Source organism: Delphinapterus leucas, chromosome X, assembly GCF_059928025.1.
Source record: "Delphinapterus leucas isolate spDelLeu-1000000601 "Yukka" chromosome X, BTC_Dleu_Yukka2, whole genome shotgun sequence".
Classification (NCBI taxonomy): Eukaryota; Metazoa; Chordata; class Mammalia; order Artiodactyla; family Monodontidae; genus Delphinapterus; species Delphinapterus leucas.
Window position 1 is genome coordinate 41,930,651 of NC_143150.1, and position 22,914 is coordinate 41,953,564.

The 22,914-nt window shown below is 37.6% G+C and overlaps 1 protein-coding gene across 1 annotated transcript in view; it reads right to left on the reverse strand.

The window, feature by feature from the left end:
- Positions 1–22,914, reverse strand: part of IL1RAPL2 (interleukin 1 receptor accessory protein like 2) — a 541,021-nt gene that overhangs the window by 480,188 nt on the left and 37,919 nt on the right. Inside the window, exon 5 of the mRNA XM_089904905.1 lies at positions 12,218–12,404. Coding sequence (XP_089761031.1) covers positions 12,218–12,404 — 187 coding nt within the window. The remainder of the gene's footprint in view (positions 1–12,217; positions 12,405–22,914) is intronic.

The following is a 22,914-nucleotide window of genomic DNA, read 5'->3' on the forward strand; positions in this document are numbered from 1 at the left end:
AGCAACGTAATACTTTAACCCACTGAAAATGTATAGCTCCTAAGAGGCCACTCCAACACTAATCCTAGCAGGTGGGTAGAGAAACTATATTTTGTTCAGAAGAGCCTTGTAGATGATATCCTGCCCCCACCAACCCATCCTTCACGAAGTTACCTCATTGGCTATCCTGCCCACGTCTGGGTGCCTATATCAAATCTCAGAAGTCTTCCAGGTTTTTTACTCCATTATTTGCAGCATCTCTGCCTTAAGCTGCTGGCTGTGAGGCTTACTACTGTCACTGCTTCTCTCCTGCCCCCAGTCTTCCCATCATCTCTTTCCTATTGGACAGACAACATTACCATACTTCACTCCCTCCAGACCTGTTTAGTTTAATTCTGACAGACTGGTGGGCAATAAAGTTTGCAGCACATAGGTCAAGTCTCAAGATGGTTGTTTATCTGAGGTAAGGACAAACTACCAGAACCTCGAATGGGAACAGGCCCCTAATATTGTCCTCAGTGTGTAATGCCTCTATTAGTTAATGCCTCTGAGACCATTACATTGAACTTAATCAACTGGAAGTTTTCGCTGAGGACCAGTTTTACCTAAGTTTAACAAACAGCTTCAGTTCATGGTCCAGCTGTCCTCTCACAGAACAGTTTGCTGTAGGACATCCTTGCTCAGCCAAAATCACATCAGCCTTTAAATTCCAGCTTCCTTCCCTTCTTCCCAGCCTTCCTGAGTGGAAGATGTTATTTGCCAGCAGTTGCTAGGTTGGGAGCCTAGGATGTTCAACAGAAACGTCTGTTGACCCAGCCCCTTGAAGCTGCCAGCCATATTTGGATCTTGGAGTTCCCACCCTGAAATATTCACCACTACATTCACAGTCTACTTCTGAGATAGCATCATCACAACCACAGGTGTATTTCAATCAGTTTGATTTGTTAGTCATGGTTACTTCAGTGCTATTCAGAGCACATGACTCATTTCTCACAGCAAGAACATGAGGAAGATTCATTTAAATATTTATTCTGATTCTGAATTTCAGACACAAAGCAGCTGTGCAACCATAAGGCAATCACATAACCTCTGGTCCTGTTCAAATACTTAACACCCATTCCCTCACACCAGACTTCTCTCCTTTCCCCTGGAGACTGAACTATTCCACAGAGCATCTAGGCTCTGCCTAACAATTTGTAGGAAACCTGAACTTTCTTCACTTTAAAGTTGGAAGAGATAGGAGCACAATTGTGAATTGGGTATCAATCTTGTACTTCCACTCCAAATGCCTAGGATAACCCACTGCAGAGAGTCCTTCCCCTCCCTAGTTCTTTTCCTCTAACTTTCTATCTTCACAGTCCTAGTGTTGAATTTTGGTACCCCCACAGCAGTTCAGTATAAATCCCACATTCAAATACTTGGGATGAAATCCCAAATTATATGTTCTTGAGCATACTACTTAACCAATCTAAGCCTCAGTTGCTTCACCTATTTTAAAAAAGTTGGTGATAATCATAATATATACCAAATAGGGGTAATTATTAGGATTAAATGAGGTAATGCATATAAATCCTCTGTAATATAGAGCATCACATGCTAAAACCACTCAATAAATATTAACTATTATTCTATCATTGTCATTACCCTCAGCATCCAGCTTTCAAATTACATACACAACTATCTTGATATGTTAATAACTATTAGGAGTTAATGTGACTCATATTTCTATAGGAGTCTGGAGACAATCCAAAGTTACCATTCCAATGAAGGGGTTGATTTACTTTCTTATCTGACACATAAAGGAACTGAAAGTTATTACTGCCATCCTAACAACAAGAAAAAAGCTGAACAAACTGAAACTCAATAACTTCTTTTATTTCCATCAAGTAATTGAGGTCACAGTAAAAGCCACTGTCCCAGAAACTGGAGAGACAGGTAGATACAGAGAATCACAGTTTACTGGGAGCAGAAACAGCCTCAGGAGCCAACTGGTAGGAACACTTAAAGGATAATTGAGTAATTTCTGGAGACTAAGTGTGAACTAGCTTGAGAAATAAAAAATCCCTGAGGGCCCAGTCTTGGAAGGCAGCCCACACTTTTGTCAGGTTTACCTCCATGAGCCCCACCAGGTTCTTCTCAGACTGAACATCAGAGAAAAATCCTGCTTCTGGAAAAGGATGGGGAAAGTAAACCATTTTGAAATATACCCAAAGAGCCTGCCCATAAAAGACGGGGGGTACAGGAAATATACAACCCCAGCCTTCTCTAGCCTTTGAAGTTGGGAAAGAAATAGCCAGCTCCAGTCCTCTCTATCTTTCCTGTCTTACAGGAAGCTGAGAAGCACATATGATGGTCACAGGCCAGGGACTAGGCTCACTAAAAGACTGAATCTAATCACAGGATTATAGAATGCTTTCCCTTGCCCAACACCTTACCAGCACATCAATAGGGCTCCTGTATAATAACACGATATTACAGTTGAAAGAAATGCACAACACAGACCTTATTTAAGAATATATCTCTAGGGGCTTCCCTGGTGGCGCAATGGTTGAGAGTCCGCCTGCCGATGCAGGGGACACGGGTTCGTGCCCCAGTCCGGGAAGATCCCACATGCCGCGGAGCGGCTGGGCCCGTGAGCCATGGCCGCTGAGCCTGCGCATCCGGAGCCTGTGCTACAGGACGGGAGAGGCCACAACAGTGAGAGGCCCGCGAACCGCAAAAAAAAAAAAAAAAAAGAATATATCTCTAGAAAGATAACAGGGAAGTAAAAAATAAGGACACCAGAGAGACTTTTAGCTTCTAACACCTACAGCAAGTGGTAAAAACAGCCTGACTCTTAGCCAGATAAGCATAAAAAAAAACTCACAGTAAAGGCCTATTTACTTCAGTTCCTTTTACCAAGTACATCACATCTGGATTTTTAAAAATATTTACAAGGCATACTAAAAGTCAGAAAAAAACACTGTTCAAAGAGAAAGAGGAAGCATCAGAGCCAGACTAAGATAGGGCAGAAATTTTGGAATTACCAGTCTGGGAATTTAAAATAAGTATGATTAATATGTTAATGACACTAATAGAAATAGTGGACAATATGTAAGAACAGAAGAGAGATGGAAACTTAGAATCAAAAGAGAAATGCTAGAAATCAAAACACTGTAACAGAAATAAAGAATGTCTTTGATAGGCATATTCATAGACTGGACATGGCCAAGGAAAGAATTAGTGAGCTTGAAGGTATATCAATAGAAACCTCCCAAACTAAAAAACAGAGGAAAAAGAATGAAAAGAAATTGAACAGAATATCCAAGAACTGTGAGAGGAGTACAAAAGATGTAACATAAATGTAATGGGAATACCAGAAGGAGAAGAAAGTGAGAAAGGAACAGAAGAAATATTTGAAGTCATTCTAATGCTGGCTCATCCAAGATTACCAGACTAGATCATACCAGACTGGGTATGACAGAGAGGTTTGGTGTACAGATAGGTTACTATAAGCAAATGAAATGAGTTTTGAACAATATATAAAAGTTAGGCAGGCAAGCAGTACATACAGGACAGAGGGAATAACATGTGTAGAAGAACTCAGATGTGAAAAACCATGGAGTGGACAAAAAAATATGAATAGTTTTGCTCTCTTGAGAGTGGCAATGAGTAGGCGGAGGCCAGATACTAAAAGCCTTAAATTCCATTCTAAGATATTTGTACACTGTCAGGTTTCAAATCTCAGCTCTGTCACTATATAACCTATCTCATAAGACTGTTCTAAGAATTGAATTAGCTAATTAATGAACATGTGTGGCACAGTGTCAGGCCCTGTAAATACTCAACAAAAAGGAACTACTAACTAAAAGTTTTTATAAAATCATTGGAGTGCTTTAAATAGTGGCACACTATGATCAGATGTGCATTTCTAAAAGATCATTCTAATGGATATATAGAAGGTAGTCACATTATAAAAAGAGACATTGCTTAAAAGGCTTTAATTTACTTTGGTCTGTTTTTATCCCTCAAATGTCATTAATGCCATTAAGGATACACAGGAAGACCCTTTAAAGTCTGGATTCTTATAACAATTTAGGAAAAATCAATAGCAAACTCCTGTTAAATTTGAGAAAAACAAACATGTCAATAATTATAGAAGTTGACAAAAACATATCATTTTGATAAATCCAGAAATTGGACAGTCAAAACTCAACCTTATAAGATCTTTATTCCTAATCACCAAAACCCAGCAGCAAATGGTCATCAGTGGGTGAATGGCTAAACAGTGGTACATCTCTACAGTGGAATACTGGACTATTATTCAGCAATAAAAGGAATGAACTATTGTTATATACCACAACATCGACAAATCTCAAATGAATTATGCTAAGTGAGCAAAGATAGGCACAAAAGGCTACATATCATATTATTCCATTTATATGACATTCTGGAAAATACAAAACCATAGGAATAGAAAACATATCTTTTTAGCAAGGACTGGGGCTTGGAGGAAGGGACTGAATACAAAAGGACATGGAGAAAATTGCAATGATGAAAATGTTCTGTATCTTGTTTGTGGTGTATATATTTGCCAAAACACATCAAATTGTACAAGTAAAAAGGATGCATTTTATGTTTGTAGATTATACAGAATAACAGGACTTTAAAAACCCTCAATCTTAAATTCCCAATTGGAGTTTGAGATGTCCTAACTTTGCTTCTAGCTTTCTATATAACTTTTTCCTTTCTATAGTAGCAGCATATATCAAGGACTTTAGTCATTAGATGTTTATAACATGTCTGAGATATATGGCATACATTGTTATATCTATTTTATATGTGGGAAAATAGAGGCCCAGGGTCATCCAATTACTCATCCACGTTAATGGTGTAATGGTGACCAGAATCCAGGTCCCCAGGCTCAAAGACCAGTGCTTCTTACACATATTAAATACCCATTCCTCAAATAGCAACCCATCTTCTCTATAATTTGCAAATAATAAATAACCATTTTCCCATTTCTAATGCCATACCAAAAAATAAAAACAAGGATAAACGGGTCTTAAATCTTGTGTCACTGACTGTGGTTTTAGGGCATACAAAATTGAAGCCTTCATGGGATTCCTAGCTCATTCCTTCCAGATAAAAGTATCTTTGAAAATTCTAGTTAAATAGATTAAGATTTTCAGGATGGAATATAATTTTATGGTTACAAAATAAGGTACATACTAATATCAATACATTTTCAAAAGGGATTCAAAAACCCCAAGCATTTTGCCAAACCATTTTTATAGCCAAAATGTGTCGGCCATTTGGGCTGCGGTATTACAAGGTCTTCAATGACCTTCTTTTTCCCTCTTTAAGAAAATTGTCAGGATTTTCTGGGAGACAAGATTGCAGATTAGAAAGACTTGAGCTCACCTCCTCTCATGAAAACACCAAAATCACAACTTATTGCTGGACAACCATTGACAAAAAAGACTGGAACCTACCAAAAAAGATATTCTACATCCAAAGACAAATAAGAAGCCACAGGACGGTAGGAGGGGAACTTTCATGATATAATCAAATCCTATAACCACCGAGTGGGTGACCCACAAACTGGAAAATAATTATATCACAGATGTTCGCCCATAGGAGTGAGAGTTCTGAGCCCCATGTCAGGTTCCCCAGCCTGGGGGTCTGGCATCAGGAGGAGGAGCCCCCAGAGCATTTGGCTTTGAAGACCAGTGGGCTTGTGTGCAGGAGATCCACAGGATGGAGGGAAACAGAGACTCCACTCTTCAAGGGCACACACAAGGTTTCACGTGCACTGGGACTGTGGGCAAAACAGTGACTCCATAGAAGCCTGGGCCAGACCTACCTGTGGGTCTTGGAGGCTCTCCTGGGGAGGCAAGGGTTGGATATGGCCCACTACAGGGGGAAGGACACTGGTGGCAGAGACCCCAGGCAGTATTCCTCAGAATGAGCTTCCCTGGTGGTCACCATTTTGGCACTGAGACCTGGCCCCACCCAACAGCCTGAAGGCTCCAGTGCTGGGACACCTCAGGCTAAACAACAAACAGAGTGGGAACACAGACCCACCCATCAATAGACAGGTGGCCTAAAGTTGTCCTGAGCCCACAGCCATCTCTAGACACACCCCTTGACACAGCCCTGCCCATCAGAGGGACAAGACCCAGCGCCACCCACCAGTGGACAGGCACCAGTCCCTCCCACCAGGAAGCCTGCACAAAACCTTGGACCAACCTCACCCACGAGGGGGCATACACCAGAAGCAGGAAGAACTACAACCCTACAGCCTGCAGAACAGAGACCACAAATACAGAAAGTTAGACAAAATGGGATGGCAGAGAAACATATTCCAGATGCAGGAACAAGATAAAAGCCCAGAAGAACAACTAAGTGAAGTGGAGATAGGCAATCTGCCTGAAAAGGAATTCAGAATAATGATAGTAAAGATGATCCAAGATCTCAGAAAAAGAATGGAGGAACAGACTGAGAAGGTACAAGAAATGTTTAACAAAGAACCAGAACATTTAAAGAACAAACAGAGATGAACAATACAATAACTGAAATGAAAAATACACTAGAAGGAATCAATAGCAGAATAAATGAGGCAGAAGAAGGAATAAGTGAGCTGGAAGACAGACTGGTGGAAATAATTGTCCCAAAACAGAATAAAGAAAAAGGAGTGGAAAGAAATGAGGACAGTCTAAGAGACTTCTGGGACAACTTCAAACACACCAACATTTGCATTATAGGGGTCCCAGAAGGAGAAGAGAGAGAACCTGCCTGAGAAAACATTTGAAGAGATAGTAGCCGAAAACTTCCCTAACATGGGTAAGGAAACACTCAAGTTCAGGAAGCACAGAGAGTCCGATACAGGATAAACCCAAGGAGAAACACGCCAAGACACATTTTAATCAAATTGACAAAACTTAAAGACAAAGAGAAAATATTTAAAGCAACAAGGGAAAAGCAACAAATAACATACAAGGGAATGCCCATAAGGTTAACAGCTGATTTTTCAGCAGAAGCTCAAATGAACGTATTTACAAAGTGGAAACAGACTCACAGACTTCAAAAACAAACTCATGGTTACCAAAAGAGAAAGGTCAGGGGGAGGCATACATTAGGAGTTTGGGATTAACATATACACACTACTATATATAAAATAGATAGTCAACAAGGACCTATTGTATAGCACAGGGAACTCTATTCAATATTCTATAATAACCTATATGGGAAAAGAATCTGAAAAAGAATAGATATATGTATCTGTATAACTGAATCACTTTGCTGTACACCTGAAACTAACACAACATTGTAAATCAACTATACTCAAATATAAAATAAAAATTAAATTAAAAAAAAACTCCATACTACCCAACTTAGCATTTAAAAAAAAGAAAGAAAACTGTCAGAATGTTTAGCAAGATAAATAACTGTAAAGCTCTTAACTTTGGAAGCTTATCTCATTGTAATGAGTGACAGCATTTAGAAATGGTCATTCCTAGACTATTATTTAGGAGGTGAAATTAACTCCTCACAATCCATCTGCAATTTTCTTAAACATGGTATGAGTCAGATATCTATTTTTTGCAAGTGAATTGTCAATTATGTGCACATCATTTTTAATAAGCCGTTATCCCCCCTCCAAACCCATTAAAATGATATGTTATTATATACTAAATTCTCATATATACATACTTTATCTGTTTCTGGATTCTCTATTCTATTTAACTGATCTATTTATGCTTTCTTAAACTTACTATTTTAATTGCTACTGTTTTGCAGTAAGTTCAGTCTCAGTTAGACTAAGTCCCCTCTTATTAATGTATTTTTCCAAAATTTCATTTGCAAAACTGATATATTCACTCATCCATATGAATGTTATAATGTTTATCATGTTGTCTAATTTCTAAAAATTCATATTTTAGCAAATTGGATTACTTATTTATATAATATTGGGAATAACTGATCTTTTTTCTATGAGATCTTCCAATGCAGAAATATGTTCTGTCTCTCCATTAATTTAGACTATATTTTATGTCCTTCAATAAAATTACATTTTTATATAGGTCTCCTCCCATCTTTGTTAAATGTATTCCAAAGTGTTTTACAGTTTTTCATTGTTGTAAATGGGATAATTTCATTTTTTCCTTTACATATCTAACCGATTATTACTGGTAAAAATAAAAATTATTGAATAGTTTGTATATTTTTATTAAGCTACCTTATCAAATTATCTCATTAGTTCTATTTTTTTGTTGTTGTTTAATCTCTTGGGTTTTCTTGGTATACAATTATACAATCTGAAAAATAAGATTATTTTATCCTCCTTTTCCAATGTTTGTATAGTGTATTTCATTTAATTTTCTTATGGCATCAGCTAGAACCTCCAAAACAATACTGAATAATAGAACTGATAGAGATCATTCCTATCTTGTACGCCATGGATGTAAGGATATACGTATGTTTTCAAGGATGTTTACTGCAATATTTGGATTATTTTTAAAAAACTAGAAAAAATTGAATATCCATCTGAAAAATGGTTGAATAAAGCAAGGTTATATCTAGCCTATGAACTATGATACAGCTATTAAAAATGAATTAGATATATATAGTCAACATGCACATAGTAGGGACCCAGTATATATATACTAACTGAATGAATGAATTTGCACTGACCTATCCATAATGCCCTCAACCACTCCATTATAACCAACGGCAAACATCTGAAATTAAGATAATTGTGGCAAGAAAAAGGAGGATTCAAACTGGAAGACTTGACTTCATTAACATCAGCCTTTTATCAGCAGAGGTAACTAATGACATAGATATGCGTTTTACCCCAAGGAACGTATTTGTATTTTCATTGCTAATGTCCTATTAAGGTTAGGGAATTCTTTTGTTTAGAAATGGGATAAAGGGACTCTACACTCTTGTGTCAAGTGTTCTCAGTGAATAATGAGGTTGTTCTTGTGTTCTTAGTTCAATAAAGAAAATAATCTTTATCTCTCATTTCAAATATGTTTCCAAAAGCATTAACATAATTGTATATTCTGTTCTAATATTTAAGCCGCATACATAGCGTCAGGAGGAAGTGCTGAAAGTGTAGCCCCTCTTCTCACTTCCTTTTGCTAACAGAGTTCAGATAGAGGAGTTACAGCCCCCTTATGCATATCTCTTACATTCCAAGGACAACCAGAATAGGCTTACTCATTCAGCTTTATGAACACGCCCCAGTGCCATATGAGCCACCTCTACCTTCCTATTCAGCTGTGATTACCTGCAGGCATGGAAGAATAGTCCTCAAAGGCCTGCCATAACAGGATGGTTGGAAAGTAAACAAGTTTAAAGATTACATATATTTGAAAAGAAGACTGGGAAAAGGATCATGCAACACATACTTTTCACTGTTAAAACACTGGAGATAATACATTGTACATTTCTAACTTTGGATATGCACCAGACCAATATAACAGTTTGGATATAACTCCAGACCAATGTGTCCTCCTTTTTTCATTGTTGTAGCCAGAGCAAAATCACTTCATGTTCAGTCTGGTAGGAAATGCACAGACTACAAAGCAAGCAAGGCAGATTATCGAAGTATTGGCTAAAAAGGAAACGTTTTCCTAATATGTCAATCAATTTTTCAAGGATTTACTTAAAACCCTGTGTGAAAAGTGGGGTTAACAATGCATTTGGGAGCTTCACAGACTCTTTAACTTTTGGTTTTAATTTTTTATCCTGATCCATTTGTATAGTGTAATGGCTAAGTGGAAGGGCCCAGGAGCCAAACTGCAAGTCACAAACAGCTGTGTGACATTTGTTGAGTCACTTAACTTGTCTGAGTCTCCAGTCACGTCTTTTGTAAAATGGGGATAATAATAATACCTACATAAGACATAAGATTGAGACTGAGAAACTAGAAGTTGAGTTAATCCATCTAAAGCACTTAAAATAGAGTCTGGCATATAGTAAGTACTTAATAAATATTACCTATCATTATGCTTATTATTTATCAATTGTAAAATGTTATACAAACATTAAATGTTATTATCCAGGCAGAGCTGGAAAAGCCCTTTGTTTCACCATCATTGGTCCATTTCTAAGAAAGAGTGAGGGTTAGCTTTTTCCAAGGAATAAACTGCTTTGGTAGACAATGACTATGGTGATGTATAGAGATGTGAAGAAAGGGGAAAAAAGAATTTAGTGAAAAGACAGAAAGATGAGATAGAATGAACACTGTAAGAGAAAGCTGATGACCTGGAGTTTACTCCTAGCTGCTAACCCTTGAGCTAGTCAACCTCCCTTCCTGAACTATAAAATTGAAATAAAACTTTTTTTACTCATCTTAAAGAAGTGCCTGCAATTGAGGCTGGGTTTAGCTCCAGGCCTATTGCAGGAGAGGTTAGTGATTAAGAAAATGGACTCTGGAACCACACTGCCTTGAATATAAAACGAAGCTTTGTTAGCTGAGTAGCTTTGGACAAGTCTCTACATTCCTGTAAGACTCAATTGTTTTCCTCTGTTAAATGATGATAATAGCACCCACCACACAGAGTTGCATTGAGACTTAAGTGAGATAATATAGAGACCAAGCTTAGCACAGCAAATGGCACATAGTAAGTGATTAAGAAATACTAACAAGGCTAGGACTTTCCCTGGTTGTCGAGTGGTTAAGACTCTGTACCTCCACTGCAGGGGGTGCGGGTTTGATCCCTGGTCAGGGAACTAAGATCCCACATGCCATGCAGCGTGGCCAAAAAAAAAAAAAAAAAAAAAAATTAAAAAAAAAAAGAACTACTAACAAGGCTGATGATGGCATGAAGGGTCCCACTAAGTATGGATATTCTATATTTATGCATAATGATCATCATGTTCCTTTTTATGTGTCAGAATATTATGAAAAAAAAAAGGAGGATGACACTTCACAAAGAGACTTGAGGTTCTAGTTCAGGACATGCTCTTGCTGTCTCTTGTCGAGTTCCCCCAGGTATGAAGATAGAGGAACTTCCAAATGTAAAAGCACCTGACAACTGTAGGAGCTAGGGTTTAGGCTTTCCTGGAAACTGAGGGTCTGTCAGATACTACAGAAAAAACCTGTCCTACCTTTTATGTGTATTTGGTTGCAATAATGTGCATAGTACCTGTGCAGAAAACCCCCTTGGTCACCTCTGGCCACCATATATAGTCATATATGGTCACCATGGGCCAACCAGTGTGGCTCAGAGGTGGCAGAGGGTGCTCAGTCCTCTTTTAGAACCACAGTGCCCCAGGCTCGCAGCCAGAATATCACAGTTGAAAGGTTGTATGTTTATTTTTCTGCTTCCTGCCCTAGATCCATGCTCTGCCTTTGTCTGACCTACTCTGGGCCCAGAGAAGCTGAAGACTATTGATTCTACCCCATGGTTTTGCTTTCTGAATTCTGTTTGAACTCACATGGTGGGAGGGAAGACACTAGCAAGAAACCAGAAGGCGGGAGTTAAGAGAGGTTAGGGTGTCCATTCTGTCCACTCCCTCTCTGTTTTCCACAGTTAATATGCTCCTCTAAGGCCACAGCTCTTGACAGGCCTGCTCCGCTCTTGCCAGGTTCCAGAGATACAGCTCCTTCCCCTTGCCACTCTAGACCTAGGAGCGGTAATTTACAGCTTTTTCCCTTTTTGGTTCCCTTAACCCTAACCACACCTCTGTAAACAGTTCCTTCATTCAACTCTCATCTGTACAACCTTTGAGTGTGGTTTATTTCCAGATAAACATGTTATTTTCAGTGTTCACATATCCTGCACTGGGCCCATTTCTCTCCTCTGCACTGACTGCAGTGGTTCTCACAATATAGACCATGATAATCGTTGTTATTTTTTGTAAGCACCATTCCTTGTAAAGATGGGCCTTTGTTCCTAACAGTGAATAATATTTCTAGGTCCCTCAAATAATTTATTTCATGTGTTATTTCAGTCTTCACTCTTCTTCCCATTTGCTCTCATGAGTTGGGGTAAAGGGATATTTTCCTTATTTTTAGTCATTGGAGAAGCTGGGATTGCTTCTGACACCTGCTGATGGAAGTACATGAAAACCAGTAATATATAGGGATCATAGCTCTGAATTATTTAGCTGTGGATCTGCTGATTCTTCTCAGTGAAATATCTAATACCAAAAACTCAAAATAAAATCTCCCCCTTTTTATCTCCCCAAGCCAGCTATTGACTTAGGGTAAAAAAATGCATTTGACATCATGCTGAGTTACCTTGTACCACACAACATCAGGCTCCTGATTGGACTTTTTAAAGTCATCCATGTCTGGGCAGGATATCTCCTTTCTTTTAGTGACTTCAGATTTTTCCAAATAGCGGATCCTGCTATTGTAGCACAGACCTGATTCATTCTCTGCAACAGTCAAGGACATTGACACCTTCATGCAATATGTCGAGTTTCTGTAGGAATAGAGAAATAGAAAATGGCTTTATTGGGTGTTTACACCTATGTTTTTACTCTGTATATTTCAAGAATATTGACTTTTCCACTTAGGACCTTGCCTAGAAATCAGAAACAACATGGAAACAACACAGAAAATTTTTCTACTTCAACTGACATGAAGATATGGAACAAAATGCTAATGTGGACATCTCTGACCATGAGATAGCTACATAGAGCAGCTGTACCCATCTTCTGAAATGTAAAACAGTCAGACTGCTTTCCCAGTGGTAAACATTGCTATGTTGACAATCTGATAGCAAAAACTTATGAGAAAGTCCATAACTAAGGCTATAGCCATTTCTGGTTTGCCCTTATGGCCAGTCCCTTAACAGGTATTCCAAGGATTGTTAATTTTGTCATTGGTTTCTAAGCCAACATTTTCTTTTATAGGATACATACCAAAAAACAGATCAACAACTTGTATGGGTATAACTGAATCACTTTGTTGTACACCTGTAACTAGCACATCATTGTTAATTAACTATACTCCAATATAAAATAAAAATTAAAAATAAAAACAGATCAACATACAGAAGATACCCGTTAACTCACATAGCTTTTTAAGGTGTTTACTGAGATATGTCAGGGGTCAAATTTGGGTTCCTACAAAGAACAAATCCTAGCAGAGTGGATTAATTTTATTCATCAAAACTAGAATTATAAAGGAATTTCAACATTGAATTTTACCATAAAGCTGCTTTAGAAATTGGACATTAATGGGCTAACCCATAATAGAAGGGTATTTATGAAATTGAATTCTGCCTTCATTTCCCTATGTATATCCCATGACATTTCCCTACCCTACTCTACCTAGACTCCAGAAGATATCAACCACACAAAAGAAATCTGGAAAGTATGAGGAAGAGATCAGAAGCAGCCTGGTAAGACTCAAAAGAAGGTCAACTGTAAATCTCTTGGTGAGACATTTCAGAATCATATGTGTTCTAAACATCAAGGGATACCTGCTGTTAAAAAACAAAAGTGCCAGGGATAATTCAAAACCGAGTATTTTTACAACTAAGTAAAAACAATCCTGATAAATGGGATTAACATGCCAACCAATAATTTTAAGATGGCCTCAAATGATTGCTACTGTTTGTACTTCATTGAAATTTCACAATATTGAATTTTCACAATATGCCAGACACCATACAAAACACAGGAGTGCAGATGGCTGCTGCCCATTGGGTTTACAAACTAAATTAATCAAAATGACTGCTACTTGGATTTCTAGTGAAGTTAATTACTGGCAAGTACTCCTGACTATGTGATGCCTGTGTCATCTGAAGATGCACTTCCATTCTGATATTCAGATGTAACCCCATTATACAATGTAAATTGTGAGCTATTGCTTTTCTCTCTTCCTCAATGTAGGTTCTTAGGGTTTAATATAGGCCCACTAGGGATCAAATGTAAGAACATTTAATTCTATTAAGAGATGTTTGACAGCTTCTTTAAGAGCCATGAAGCTAAAGTCACCAGAAATGTTTTTAAGTCTCAGCCAATAAGGTAAAATTTGGTTCAATCAATTTGGCTCTTCTTGACTCCATTTTCAATACTTCAGTGCTAAACATGCCCATGTCTTCTTGCTTTCTTTAACATCCTACGTGATGTGGCCTATCGTACATTCTGTCCTTCACTCATTAGGGTGCAGTCGCAATCGTATTTACTCTGTTTCTTGAATATACTAAGCCTATTTGAGCCATGGTTGTTTATACTTGCTCTTCTCTTTGATTTTCTATCATGTGCTTTTTGTTAAGTGTGAGCAAAGAATTTGTTGCTCTTGTTCATCACTCTATTCCTGGGACCTAAGTTGATAGCAAGGGCTTAGTAAATGTTAGTTGATTAAATGTGTGGGCATCAAAAGGTATGTATTCAAGAGACATGTCCTCTCTGCTCTACTTTTGCATAAACTCATTATGGAACTAACCACCCCATCCCCATTCTACAGATTCATGTGTGTATGTGGCTGGTCAAATATCACAGTCCCTGTTTAAATATGACTCAAGATAATTCTGCAGGTATTCTTGTACCACCAGGGTAAGGATTAGCCAAATTTGGTGCATCAGCATACCAGCAAAGAAAAAACTATAATGACTATATCTGGGAGACAAGGAGGACTAGGGTATGTATAGGGGATGGAAGGAAGGTAAATGGTCACAGTTTTTAAAAAGTTTTAAATGAAGCAGAAAGAAAATCACCTCTGCTAAGTATGTAAAATATTATGAACAGTTGTTAATGTCACAGACTTTGATCATATCTGTTCCATGGTGTCTATCCATACAGGTGAAAGAGACTTACTTGTTAAATATCTTCCCATTTTTGTGTTACAAACCCAGGGAGAGAGAGCTGTTGTCCAGCAGTCTCAACAATAGAAGTATTAGACAGAATGTACAGTTCCCTGAAAGGAGCTTACTACCCCAGATCTATTTAGTCCTGAGGATAAAATAGTAGACTAAGTAAGGGACCAATATAATATAGTGGTTTCATAACAAAGCACTAGCTTTGAACTAAGATCCACTAGGTTCAACTAGCTCTGTGTCCTTGAGCAAGTTATGTAACATCTCTCAGTCTCAGATTCCTCAGCTGAAAAATGAGGATAAGAAATCCTTTATGGTGGCTCCACTGGAGTTTGGAGGAGGAAGCTCTTTTATTATACAAACTTAAGCAAAAACAAGTTTACTGTTTTCAGTTGGAATGGTTATAATATCTGACCTCTCCAGGCTGCTGTAACTATTAAGCAAATATAAAACATATAACACAGCATCTGGCCCATAGTAAATATTTAATAGACTGCCATTAGAATTGTTATTACCGCTTGTATTAGTTCCTACATATATTGTTGATAAATTAATAATTATAATTTATATGTGATGTAGTAATAGTGAACAATCACCAATATAATAAAAACAATACATTGGCAGTGATGGGTTAAAATATGCCACTGGCCTGGGGTGCCACTTGAGAGAAAAGAGTCTAGAAGAGGTCAGTTAGGCAAAAGGCCTAGTACCAGTGCGCCATGAAGGTCTGAAAGGATCAAAAAGATATACCGACCTAGGCACAAAAAGAAGTTAATCAAGAGAAAGCAACTAAGGCAAGAAGGAACTTCCAGGTACTGTGAATACCAGCTACTAGGCAAAGGCCAGAACTTTGGAGGTCGAATTGTTAGTAAGAGTTCCACTAAGCCTTTTGCAAGTTTCTTAGACAAACACCTTCTATAATAAAGCCCAGACCCCTAGGCAAGGTTTCGTGTTCCCTCTCCAAAATGCCCAAAGTATACACTATGTAGGTCATGCCAGCAGCACTTTCATTAACTTGGGATGAGGATGAGGGCAGGGAACCCACCCTGGGAATGGCTGATAGGTTGAAGGAGGAAATATTCTCTAACCCTTATCCACAAACAATCTTGACCAGGGCTCTGCATGAATTCACTCTTGCTCTGGTCTTTACCATGTAAAAGCCTGCTGACAGACTGCTTGTTACCCCATGAGCAAGCCCTAGTATGAAGTCCTTGATGACGACCAAATTCTCCGGAACTCAAGACAAGGCCTGGTGTGAGTCCTGTTGTTTCCATTGCTGACTTGGGGGAGGTGTGATCAAGGATGCCTGACAGTCTGAGACTCAGATTGATTTTGATTAGTTGTGTAATCCAGCCCTGGCACAGTTCCTGTTAACAATCTTGCATTATATAGATTTTACTTTGAAAAATGCCGCAGGCCAGTTCTATTTAAAATGTTTCCTGCAACTGGGACCTAAAAATGTTACTTTTCTTTCATTAGGTACAATTAGAGCTGTGCAAGTTCGAGGAGGCAGACTGACGAGTGTGCAAGAATGGGAATTGTACTTTTTTCTGTCCTCCCTTCACATCCTGAGGGGGACAAGGAGCACATTCAGGCTCAACATGAGCAAAGGGCCTTCACAGTGATGTTGCAGCAATGCCTTACAATTGTATACATTTGTAATCTTTCAAGTATTTCCATATCTCTTGTCTTACTTAATTCTGGCAATAATCCAGGAAAAGGTGCATGGTAAGTATCATCTACATTTTGTATAGGAGTAAAACAGAGACACAGTGAGGATAAATAACTTAGTCAAGATCATATAGCTGGTCAGTGGCTTAGAACCAAGGTTCTGGCTGTTAGCCCCTGGCCACTCTCAGAACTTGGTGCTATCAGCTGAACTAACTCATGGTTATCCACACCAACTTGGGGATGCTCACAGAAAGAAATGCAGATGTGTAAAGATAACACCTAAAGAACACTGTTATTAAAATGCACAGCACAGAATTTTCAAATTTGTAAATAAACCTTGCTTTCTATTCCAAAGGTTTAATGTTAGCTACTTTAGGTCATAATTTATACACTTTTTTTGCAGAAATATTTCTAAGGGACAATGTTGATCATCTTGGGTTCCCTAAGGGGAAAAGTGAGACCTAGGATTTAAAACATACATGAGAAATACAGATGCCCCTTTCCAATTCCCATTTATAAAACATGCTAATATTATAAAATCTAAAGTTGTATTTCAAAATATGAGTTTAAGTGCATTTGCTGTATCACCAGGGCTAACCTACTGAAAATAGACTAAATAAATTAGGCAATTCTTTCATATCTAAAAGCAGAAGCCCAGAAAAAATGTGTCAGGATATAGTTGAAACTTTTCTAAATGGTTCCTTCAACTGTCTTATCTTCATTTCAAAATGCTTTCCTTGAAAATCACAGAACTATCTAATGGTTAGTAAACTAAAACCAAGTTTGTTTTCTGATATTTTTGAAATGTGAATTGACCACTATGCATAACTATCAATTAATCAATCTTCCATTACTGGATGATATTGTCCTCAAACCAAAAGAACTATGAACTGATATTATACCAAATTCAGGGAAGGGAAACAAATGAATAAACAAACAGGATATTAGGCCCTTTGGTGAATTCCATTTCTTGAGAATCATTATAAAATAAGAAGATTTTACTGAAAAACATATTTGTGTGGAAAAGGAGACTTTCAGATGAGTGCAGAAATAAGTACATATAACTGCAAACATGAAATGTTAATACTTTAAAAGACCAAGAGGAGAAAAAATGGGGGAGGATATGAATTACTAATATCAGAAATAAAAGAGGGGACATACAAATCCCATGAATACTAAAAGGATAACATAGAAATATTGTGAACAGCTCTATGCCCACAAATCTGATAACTTAGATGAAATGGACCAATTTTTTGAAAGGCAGAATCTGCCAAAACTCATACAAGAAGAATCAGACAATATGAATAGACGTATAGCTATTAAAGTAATTGAATAGATAATTAATAACCTTCCAAAACAGAAAGCACCAGGCCCAGATAGATTCACTGGTAAATTCTATCAAATATTTAAGAAAGAAATTATATCAATTCTCTATAATCTCTTTCAGAAGATAGAAGCAGAAGGAATACTTTCTAACTCATTCTATGAGGCCATCATTACCCTAATACCAAAACCAAAGACATTAAAAGAAAACTGCAGACCAATATTTCTCATGAACATAGATGCAAAATCCTCAACAAAATGTTAGCAAATCAAATCCAGTAATGTATAAAAAGAATTATATACCACAACCAAGTAAGATTTATCCTGGTTCGACATTCAAAAAGCAATTAATGTAATCCATCATATCAACAAGCTAAAGGAGAAAAAAATCACATGATCAGATCAGTAGACACAGAAAAAGCATTTGACAAAATCCAAAACGCATTCATAATAAAAACTCTCAGTAAACTAGGACTAGAGGGGAAATTCCTCAACTTGATAAAGAATATCTACAAAAAACCCTACAGCTAACATACTTAGGGTGAGAAACTAGAAGCTTTCCGACAATGACCAGGAATAAGGCAGTATATCCTCTCTCACTACTCTTTTTCAACATTATACTGGAAGTCCTAGTTAATGCAGTAGACAAGAAAATTCATAGATTACATGATTTTCTATGTAGAAAATCTGAAAGAACTGACAAAAAAAAATGCCTGGAACTAATAAGCATTTATAGCAAGGTTGCAGGATATAAGGTTAATACACAACAGTCAATTGCTTTCCTATATGTCAGAAATGAACAAGTTTTAAATTTGAAATTAAAATCACAATACCATTTATATTTTAGAAAACCCTAAATGAAACACATAGATATATATCTAACAAAATAGTTACAAGATCTAGATGATGATAACTACAATACTGAGAAGAACAAAGCTGGAGGACTGACACTACCTGACTTCAAGGTCTACTATCAAGCTATAGTAATTAAGGCATTGTGATAATGGGAAAATAATAGACAAATAGATCAATGGAATAGAATGTTGAGCCTGGAAATAAATCCACATAAATATAGTCAACTGATCTTTTTTTTAAAACATCTTTATTGGAGTTGCTTTACAATGGTGTGTTAGTTTCTGCTTTACAACAAAATGAATCAGTTATATATATACATATGTTCCCATATCTCTTCCCTCTTGCATCTCCCTCCCTCCCACCCTCCCTATTTTTTTTTAATCTGAGAAATCTTTCCTTTGCCTTCATTTTTAAAAAATTTATTTATTTTATTTTTGGCTGCGTTGGGTCTTCTTTGCTGCATGGGCGCTACACTTTCCCTAGTTGCAGCAAGCGGGGGCTACACTTCCTTGCAGTGCATGGGCTTCTCGTTGCAGTGGCTTCTCTTGTTGTGGAGCATGGGCTCTAGGCTCATGGGCTTCAGTAGTTGTGACTCATGGGCTCTAGAGCTCAGGCTCAGTAGTTGTGGCACACGGGCTTAGTTGCTCCACAGCATGTGGGATCTTCCCGGACCAGGGCTCGAACCCGTGTCCCCTGCATTGGCAGGAGGATTCTTAGCCACTGAACAACCAGGGGAGCCCTCAACTGATCTTTGGCGAAGAAGCAAAGGCAATACAATGGAGCAAAGACAGTCTTTGCAACAAATGGTACTGGAACAACTGCACATCCACATGCAAAAAAAAATGAATCTAGACACAGATCCTTACGCCCATCACTAAAAGTAACTCAGCATGGGTCACAGACCTAAATATAAAATGCAAAACTATAAAACTCCTAGAAGACAACATAGAAGAAAACCTAGATGACATTGGATATGGCAATAATTTTTTTAAATTACAACACCAAAGGCATGATCCATGAAAGAAATAATTGATAAGCTGAACTTCATTAAAATGAAAAACTTCTGCTCTACCAAAAACAGTATCAAAAGAATTAGAAAACAAGCCACAGACTGGGAGAAAATATTTGCCAAAGACACATCTAATAAAGTTATCCCAAATACACAAAGAATTCTTAAAACTTAACAATAAGAAAATAACCCGACATAAAAATGAGCCAAAGACCTTAACAGACACCTCACCAAAGGAGGTACACAGACGGCAAATACGCATTTGGAAAGATGTACATCATATGTCATCAGGGAAATGCAAATTAAAGCAATGAGATACTATTGCACACCTACCAGAATGGCCAAAAGCCAGAACAAGTGACATCACCAAATGCTGGTGAGGATGCAGATCAACAGGAACACTCATTCATTAATGGTAGGAATGCAAAATGGTACAGCCACTTTGCAAGATAGTTTGACAGTTTCTTACAAATCAAAACATACTCTTACCATGTGATTTAGTATTCATGTTCTTTGGTATCCATCCAAAGGAGTAAAGAAATTATGTCCACACAAAAACCTGCACATAGACATTTATAGCAGTTTTGTTCATAATTACCAAAACTTAGAAGCAACCAAGATGTCTTTCAGTTAGGTGAATGGATAAACTGTGGTACATCTAAGACAATGGCATATTATTTAGTGCTAAAAAGAAATGAGCTATCAGGCCAGGAAAGATATGGAGGAACCTTAAATACATGTTACTAAGAAAGAAAAAAAAAGGCACTCTATAAAGGCTACATACTGCAGGATTCCAACTATGTGACCTTGTAGAAAAGGCAAATCTATGGAGACAATAAAAGATCGGTGGTTGCCAAGATTTGGGGGGAGGTATGAATAGGTAAGGTACTGAGGATTTTTAGGGTAGTGAAAATACTCGTCATGATACTATAACTGTAGATACATGTCACTATACATTTGTCCAATCCCATAGAATGTACAATGCCAAGAGTGAACCACAATGAAAACTATGGACTTCGGGTGATAATGATGTGTCAATGTAGGTTAATCAATTGTAACAAATGTTCCACTCTGATGAGAGATGTTGATAATGGTGTATGCACATATGTGGGCAGGAGGTATATGGGAAATCTCTGTATCTTCCTCTCAATTTTATCATGAACCTAAAACTTCTCTGAAAAATAAAGTATTTTTTCAAGAAAAGACCAAGAGGGCCAAAGCTCTGACCAATTTCTTAATATTATCATTTTATGAAGAGCCACAACCTTTTAGATGAATTCAAATGACATTTTTGAGAAACTTCTATGTGCCATGCTGATTGGGTATATTAAAAAAAGCAGATGTAAACTTAACACAATAACAAAAAATATCTGTGCTATAATAAGTTGAGAGAATACAAGATCTTTTGAAAATTTCACTTTTCTACTTTTCAGTCTATAAGCAAATAACCTTATTTATAGTTGTGAAGAGTTCAGGGATTTTTGTGTTTTTTGTTTGTTTTTTAATAAACAATGTTATCTTTCATGGGTGATATCTCTAGTCTATAATAATGTCAATATAATAGGTTTGAATTTATGTACATTTGTTCCAATTGGCAGAAACACAGTTAATAAACAAACAAGGATTCATTGGAGGTGTGAACAGGGAATACTTTATTAACTTCTCCCCTGCTGAAATGAACACTCAGCCTTTGGAATGACATTGATAATCTCCAACCCAGGACTATTCAAACATAATTTCCTAATGGTTCTTGATGCAGTCCAAGAAAAGGTCAACCCAGGGACTTGAACTGAACTGGACTTGAGAATTCTCACTGCTTGGGAACGTGGCCACTACAGTCAGAGAGGCTTCATTTCAAATCCCTACTCTATCATGCCCTAACCATGGATCTTTAGACAGGTCACTGAGCTTCATTTTTGTATATGTAAAATGTGAATAATAAAAGTTATCCTAATAGGGTTGTTTTGTTACACAAGTGTTAAAAACCATGTAGGGTCTGAGATTTTTACCATACTTCCAATTTTCATGGGTGTTGGTAGAAGACAAGAGACTCTTGGGTCAGAAACAATGGACAGTTAATTATTCACAGCAATAGAAATAGCCAGAATATCAGCATTTGTTTTGCTTCCCCAAATCCAGTTCCCACAAGGCAATACAAAGAGGGCCAGACGACACCAGGACAAGCAGTAGGCTGCATTACAGGACAGGAATCCCAAGCTTAGGAGGCACAACTCTTTAATAATGGGACACAGGCATGCCTGCCTTTTGCTCCAGAGGGAGATACTATCTATATTTTCCAAGGCTGCAAGCAAAACTGTCATTTGCTCTGATGGGAGGTGCAATTTCTACCTTTTACGACTGTTCTATATACATACATCCCTGAAAAGATAATCTGGGACAAGGGACAGTGCCTCTGTGCATAAGCCATGCAGAAATGCAAGAGATCCATAGGGAATTGTCTCTCAACAATGAGTTAATTTAAAGCTCTTAGCACAGTACCTGACATGTGGTAAGTGCTCCATAGAAAGTAACCCCCTCTTACATCATCACCACTGTATAATTAATACATTATCCACTGACTCCCAAACCAAACTGTAAAGTAAATCTAGATGCTTTGTTTTGTTGTTTAAAGAAAGAGTAGCCAATGGACCAGGTTACAATAGAAATTATATATATTCTAAAAACTACTGGCTCAAGATAAAAGTTTGTTATCAAAATATCATTCACCCTGAATTCAAAAAAACCTATAATTTATCTGGGGGTGGAGTAGTTAAGTCTGATACCTACTCAAGAAAAATATTGTCTGTGTGTGTGTGCATGTGCGTGTGTGTGTGTGTGTGTGTGTGTGTGTGTAAAATAACCCACTCATAGATAACTGAGAATTTTGGATCATTCCTGTGGCAAGTTCGTCACCATTCTCAAGGAAAGCAATTGCAATCTGCCACCTAGGGGTGTGGGTAACTAGTTAAAAATCTGTTGCCAGTGGCTGACTGACATGTGGGTAAAGGTAAGGGAATAATCAAGGGAAATTCAAAAGATTCCCCGCCACTATCATAACCCACAACATGTTACGAGTGACCCCTGATTTATTGTTTGGTTGAAGACAATTTTTCACTGACTATAACTACAGTTGAACAGTGAAGAGGTTAGGGGTGCCAATGCTCTGTGCAACCATAAATCCACATATAACTTATAGTTGGCCCTCCATATAAATGGTTCCTCCATCTGTGGTTCTGCATCCATGATTCAACCAACTGTGGATTGTGTAATACTGTAGTATTTACTATTGAGAAAAACTGGCACCTATGT